Here is a 7,225-nt window from a genome sequence, read left to right as displayed (position 1 = left end):
AGCATGGAGAAGCCCTCAGCTGGAGTTCTTCCCTTGGCACCTGCACAGGCAGGTTTGGGTATAGGACAAAGTTTTCCCCAGCCCAGGCAAGAAGGACACAGCACCTCGCATTTCCCAGGACAAGAAGCAGGGACACATCCCCTCCTGGACCAGCACTTCCCACCCCTACCATGCCCCACATGCCTTGAGATATGCTCCCTACATTCAGTAACTAAAGGTAACACTCAGCTTTGGCCTCCCATGGGGTTTGAGGGCAGAATGGTGATCCCCTTCCCTGGGCCTAGAGTGGGCACCACCCCAAGAACAGAATGCCTAGGAAGTGTGCTCAGTGGAGGGCAAAGGAAAGAACAAAGCCCTCTCGTCCCAGATGCACAAGATGATAAGGGAGAGTGTGAATGGCCCCCAGGAGGACATCAGAGGTTTGGGAGATCAGGAGAGGCAGGCAAGGCTGGCCAGATAAGGCTCTGGGCTCTCCCTTCTTTGGGGCCTCAGCCAGAGAAACAGTTCAGCCAGTTGCGTGATCCTTCTGTTTACCTGGAGCTACGTTTGCGCTGATACTCTCTGCCCTGGGAGGTGACAGCAGAAGGCATCCGGCAAGGACTGGGCAGGAAGACGAACAAGGGCTGTGCTTGACCCTTGGCCATCCACCATTTCACAGGAGGATGGAGACCCTGAACACGTCCAGCCCTTTCAATTTCACCCTGCCACCCAACTTTGGTAAGCGCCCCACCGACTTTGCGCTAAGCGTCATCCTGGTGGTCATGTTGTTCATCATCATGATCTCACTAGGCTGCACCATGGAGGTCAGTAAGATCAAGGCACACTTCTGGAAGCCTAAGGGACTGGCCATCGCCCTGGTGGCACAGTATGGCATCATGCCCCTCACCGCCTTTGCACTGGGCAAGCTGTTCCGGCTGAACAACATTGAGTTACTGGCCATCCTGATCTGCGGCTGCTCACCAGGGGGGAACCTGTCCAATATCTTCAGTCTGGCTGCAAAGGGGGACATGAACCTCAGGTAGGATTGGGTATGATAAAGGAGCAGCCTGGGAACAGAAGCAGTGTTGGAGATGTCACAATCACTGGGCTAAGTCAAGAGAGTGTGTGAATGGAGATGAGGTGGACCCCATAGGTGCTAGGGCACAGGGTGGCAGGTACTGGGATGAATCTGGGTGTAAGCTCCAAGCCAAAGGAGCTAAAATTGTCTGGAGACACCCTTAATCCAGAGGTATCTGAAATGGGGCAAAAAGACTGCCTTGAGGGATGTTCATTTAAACCAATTAACATCTGGAGCACTATGTTGTTTTTCGATGCTGTTGAGTTGATTTCAACTCATGGTGACCCCATGTGTACAGAGTAGAACTGCTCCATGGGGTTTCAGTGCTATGACCTTTCAGAAGCAGATCACTTGGCCTTTCTTCCAACGTGCCTTTGGATGGGTTCAAACAACCAACCTTTGGTAGTAGTTAAGTGCCTAACTTTTTGTGCCACCCAGGGACTCCTCTGGAGCACCATACCAGCCTGCAATGGTGGACAAATTGTCTGCTTTGAGACCAGATCTGAAAAGGGTGCAGAATGGTTGCAAACCTCTCCAGGGAGATCAAGGTGGCTTTAAACCAAATGAACACCTGCAACAAGCTTTGTCCACAAGCTTTGTCCATAAAAGACCTAAGGCTTGCTTTGCAGCAGCAAAGATTTGGATTAGATACACAACAAGAACAAAACATTGTCATCAAGTTGATTTTGATACTCAGATGCCTGCAGAGCAAAGATCTTCCAAATTATCCATGTCTGCCTCTTATCTCCTCCCAAATGAAGCCACATCTTAGTAGATCCAGGAGCTTCCCCAGCACCAGCCCAGGGTTTGCTGGGCCCCTACCTCAGCCACACTGGTTGGAGGAAGACCAGCAGCATGCCTCTCCCAAAGCATTAGGAGGAGAAGTCAGTGAGGGCTTGCTCCATGGGGAACCAGAGTTTAGGGGGGGGCTAGTTGAACTCCATCCTTCCAAGCAGGTGGGATTCTCTGATTTTGAAAGCCTCCCAGTGTGGGCTATTTCAGACATTTCTCCAGTTCCAGCAGCAGCCTAGACTGAGGCTGAATAAAAGTCACTGGTGGAAGCTTTTATCTAAGCCATATGTTTCAAGCCAGTTTCTGTTCACTGATGCTATTCAAAGAGATTTCACGCAAAAATCTGTGAGCTTGTGTCTGTCAGTATCCTGCTCCTGGTTGAATTTTACTAAGAAAACCAACCAATTCAGGAAACCCCTCCTGGATGCAAAGTGAAGGCTGGGCCAATTTTGGTAGTCAATGAGAAGAGAGTTTTGGTTTACCAGAACTGAGAATCTGAGAAGCTCCAGACTTTCTATCCATATGACCTCTTATTGAGGTAGTATAGGGTCACTTGGAGACAGAATTGACTCAATGGCAGTGGCTTTGGGTTTGAGGTAGTCGATGGAGTCTCTGAGAAAAATGGTTAACATGTTCAGCTGCTAACCAAAAGGTTAGAGGCTAGAATCTACCCAGAGGTGCCTTAGAAGAAAGGCCCAGCAGTCCACTGGTGAAAAACCAGCCATTGAAAACCCTGTGGGCCACAATTCCACTCTCACACACATGGGGTTGCTATGAGTCAGAGCAGACTCCATGGCAACTGGTATGTGAACTAGTCAATGGGAAGAGATACACAAAGAGGGAACTTGGCTTGTACAGTCTCCCAAAGGAACATATTTCAAAATTTAACCACCTCACTGTCAGGAAATTCTTCCTGCTATCTAATCCAAAGGTGGCTGGCTAGCACAAATGGGTTGCACTCAGCTATTACCCTAAATGTTGGTGGTTCAAACTCATTCAGCAGCACAAGAAAATGCTATAAAATAGCTCTACTCTGTAACACACGGGTCGCCATGAGTCAGAATCATTTGTCTAATCAAATCCTTCCTTCTGCCAAGCAAGCCCTAGGTCTTTGATCTGACCTTTTGAACAAGGCTTATCCCAGCTTCTATGCAGGAGAAACTTCAACCACACTTTCATACTGGCATAGGCTGAACAAAGCATCCTTCTGTTATACATAAAGTCACCATGTATCAGAACCAACTGGATGACAACCCATGATAACAACAACGGGAGGATGCAGGAAGTACAGTGTCAGCTGGGGAGGGGTGTGGTGAGACTTTTGTGATCTCCAGAAGAAGCAGAGAAGTGTAGGACACAGTAAAGGACAATGAGGGAGGCTTTAAGTGTGCTTGACTAGATGTCACTGCCTCATCACCCAGTGGGTGCTAATGAGGTCTCTCAGGAGCCTGACCCTGCATGCTTTCTTGATCAGCCTCCTTGGAATCATCACTTTTCCTAAGGCCCCACAGTAGGCAATGCTTTGCTGGCACAGCCACCTCCTGCTATAAAGCCTCTATCCCCAAATAGATCTCCTGTGCACATTCAACCACGTGCACAGACCCCATTGACAGAGCTCAAAGTTCATCATCTACGAATATGTGTTATCAAACTTTGAATTCCAACTTGAGTTCATCTGGGACAACCTGCTACATGTATTGTAATTATGATAATGATAATGAATAGCAGCCAGGCACTGTGCAGAACACGTTACCTGGATAAGCACACTTCATCCTTATAAACACCCTGTAACTAGTTTCATTTTGGAGGTGAGCCTTAACGCCCCCCCCCAAAAAAAAAAAACTAAACCCATTGCCTCCAAGTCGATTCCAATTCATAGCCATCCTATAGGACAGAGAAGAACTACCTCATTGGGCTTCCAAGGTTGCGATCTTTATGGAAGCAAACTCCCACATCTTCCTCCCACAGAGCAGCTGGTAGGTTTGAACCACCAACTTTTTGGTTAGCAACAGAGTGCTTAACCAGTGTGCCACCATGGCTTGCTCTGCCTGAGACTTAAGAGTGGTTGGTAATGGGTTTGCTTTTCTTAGTTTGGTTTAAGTTAGATATTGCATGTTGAAAGACCGTGTGAGGCTCAAAGTCTACCAGTTTGAGACCTCTCATGAAGCATGATACTTATTCCATCTTACTGATAAGAAAGTTGAAGTCCAGAGACTTGCCAAAGATTTCCCAGAGTTTGGCATTGTGTCTAGAACCAGTGCAAGGCTCTCCTTTCAACATTATTCAGTCTCTCGATGGAGAGAGTCCAGGGTCAGCCAGCCATCACAGGCAGGCTGGGTATATCTCAGGAGGCTGGGCCACCAGGTGAACTTACCAAGGCAGCCAGGCATGGCAGCTCCTTCCTCAAGGCTATCACTAGACAAGCTCCAAAAAGTGCAGGTGACCCACAGCAGGAGAAAATGCCCTCAACGTTGAAGTGAGCCTGGCTTGCTGAGACAGAGGAGTGGTGCCAAAAGGGAAAGAATGGACATCCTTTTATTGCCTTTGATGCCTCTCAAGCTCCTCTGTTCCCCTGACCAGGCCCACACCAGAGACCAGAGCCAAAGGCTCGGGGACAAGAGACACAACCAAGGAGTCTGACAGCTCACCCCTCCATGACTTAAGGAGCTTAACTAGGATGATACAGAAGTCCCAGGTTTGCTCAAGTTTTCTACTTTCACCAGTTTCAGCCTCCATGCCTTCTATTGACAAGGCCTCAAACGAGTCCCTCAAACAGGGCATACAGACAGCCACAGTAGAGTCTGTGCACTAGTCTGAGAAATTAACAGGAAGAAAAAATAAAAACCAAAACATGCCCCCTTTCCCTGACTCCTGTGCCCTGGAGTGGCAGCCAATCCCACAATGGTACTATGGAACAGATTCCAATCTCTGGAGCTAGAGTCTGAAAAATCACCTTCCCCCTCTACCTCTCAGGGTAACCTGGGTGTCACAACAGTCACAAGTATACCAGCAAATTCCAAGACCAGCCCCCAGCACACACCAGGCCCCACGGTGCTATTCCAGGTCAGAGAGATGGCTGCTGCCTGGGCAAGAGGGGCAGGATTCCCACCCCCCACCCACCTGAGCAGACAAGGAAAGCACACCAAGTCCCAGAGCAAATTCCAAATTCCTGGCATGTCAAGCCAAAGTAAACATGACCCCTCTGCTCAAGGACACCGAAACAAGTACAGAGTTGCATGTGGATTTTCTTCTAAGAGATCAATAGCTAGCACTGAAGCTCCCTGTTGGACCTTCTCCATATCATTCTTGTCCCTTCTGCCTCAAAAGGAGCACCTACTGGAATGTGGTATTCAGTATAGCCATAGACCCTTTTATGCTATTACTGTTGTTTTTGTTGTGTGCATAGCGACTCTGTAGGGCAGAGTAGAACTGCCCCCCTCTCTGTAGGGATTCCAAGGCTATAAATCTTTATGGAAGCAGATTCCCTCATCTTCCTCCCATGAAACTGCCAAACTTTTGGTAGCAGCTGAGTGTTTTAATCACTGCGCCAATAAGATGAGCTCTGGTGACACAGTGCCTAAGGCATTTGACTGGTAACCAGAAGGTTGGTGGTTCAAACCCTCCAGCCGCTCCACAGATGAGGAAATCTACATCCATAAAGATTTATCCCTCGGGAAACGCAATGCGGGTGGCTATGAGTCGTAATGTACTCGATGGCAGTGGGTTGGGATGTGTATGTATATATATGTAATATCCCACTATGTGTATCATTTTACAACTTGCTTCCTTTGAGATACAGCCATGGAGATAAAATAGCTCTACTCTATGAGTTTGAACTTCTGTGTAGTTTATTTGTGCTTATCCACTGCTAACCAGAAGGCTGGCAGCTTAAGCCCAACAGCCACTCCTCAGAAGGAAGATTGGGCAATCTACTTCTGTAGAGATACCACCTCAGAAACCCAAGGAGGGTTTGCTATGAGTCGGATCCAACTGGACAGCAGTCAGTTTTTTTTTTTTTTTAAATCCATTCTCTTATTGTAAAAGTTACATGGATTCAATGCTGTGTGTGCTGCTGTGCTGTCTTGCTCAGGCCCCCCCTTGTGGAGAACATGCTCACGTGTGAGAACAGCAGGCTCACTGGGTCATGGAGCTCCCATATCTTCAGCAAATAAGTCTCCAGATTTGATGTTCCTCTTCACACTTCCCCTAGCAGTACATGAGAATCCGTTTCTCTGTGTCTTTACCTATGTTGGAATTATCAGGGTTTTTTTTTTTTCATTTTTGCCATCTGGTGAATGGGAAATGGGCCATGATGGTTCTAAATTTGTACTCTCCTCATTTTGTATGAGGTCTAGCATCTAGGCTTAAATTTACTGACCATTAAGATATCCTCTTCTGGAAACAGTATGTCCTTTGCCCATTTTTCTATGGAATTGTCTTTATCTTATTAACTTGTAAAGTTATGTGATTATGTTTTGCAACTGTCAGGTCACAGTTTGGGGCTTCCCCCCCCCCTTAATAGTTATGTCTTACAATAGAGTGTTTATTTTAATTTAGTCAGATTTACCAATATTTTTCCTTAGATGATTTATGCTTTTTGAGTTTCCTTAATAAATTGTTTACCATCTGCAAGGTCATAAAGAAGCTACCCTTGGATCTGTTGATCCTCTCAATTCATTTATGTATCATCCTTATACTCTTCTGTAATCTTTAATATTTTCTTCTCTCTACATTTGTTGGGTTTACTTTCACTCCAAGTTCTTGAGTAGGATGCTGAACTCATTAGTTTTTAGTCTCCTGGTGGCATAGTGCCTAAGGCATTTGACTGCTAACCAGAAGGCTGGCGGTTCAAACCCACCAGCCACTCCTCGGAAGGAAAGTTGGGCAATCTACTTCCAGAGACACACCTTGAAAACCTAAGAAGGGGTCACTGTGAGTCAAATCGACTCAACTCAACAGCAGTGAGTTTGGTTTTTTGGTTTTGGTTTCAACATAAACAATATAAGGCTGCAAATTTCTAAGATTGCTTCAGCTGTTCCTCACATTTTGTTTGAGAAGTAATTCACATAACATAAAATTCACCACTTTGAAGCGTAAAATCAGTGGCAGTTAGTATATTCACAAGGAGTGTAACCACTATCTCATTCCAGAATATTGTCATCACTCCCAAAAGTAACCCTTACCCATTAGCAGTCACTCCCCATTCTCCTTTACCCTCAGTCCCTGGCAGCCACTAATCTACCTCTCTGTCTCTATGGATTATGGACATTTCATATAAACGGAACCATACAGTATGTGGCCTTTTGTGTCTCACCATCTTTCACTTAGCATAGTTTTTCAAGGTTTAGCCATTTGGTAGCATGTGTTGTTGTTGTT

At 46.5% G+C, this 7,225-nt stretch overlaps 1 protein-coding gene across 1 annotated transcript in view; it reads left to right on the top strand.

Annotated features, from left to right (window-relative positions):
* The first annotated feature begins 662 nt into the window (after positions 1–662).
* Positions 663–7,225, top strand: part of SLC10A1 (solute carrier family 10 member 1) — a 24,853-nt gene continuing 18,290 nt past the window's right edge. The window contains exon 1 of the mRNA XM_007942329.2: positions 663–1,018. Coding sequence (XP_007940520.1) covers positions 663–1,018 — 356 coding nt within the window. The remainder of the gene's footprint in view (positions 1,019–7,225) is intronic.

This window comes from Orycteropus afer, unplaced genomic scaffold (assembly GCF_000298275.1).
Source record: "Orycteropus afer afer isolate SDZICR_OR568_19922 unplaced genomic scaffold, OryAfe1.0 scaffold00088, whole genome shotgun sequence".
In the NCBI taxonomy this organism is placed as follows: Eukaryota; Metazoa; Chordata; class Mammalia; order Tubulidentata; family Orycteropodidae; genus Orycteropus; species Orycteropus afer.
The sequence above is the reverse complement of the archived record's forward strand: the minus strand, read 5'-3'. Positions and strand labels throughout refer to the sequence as shown.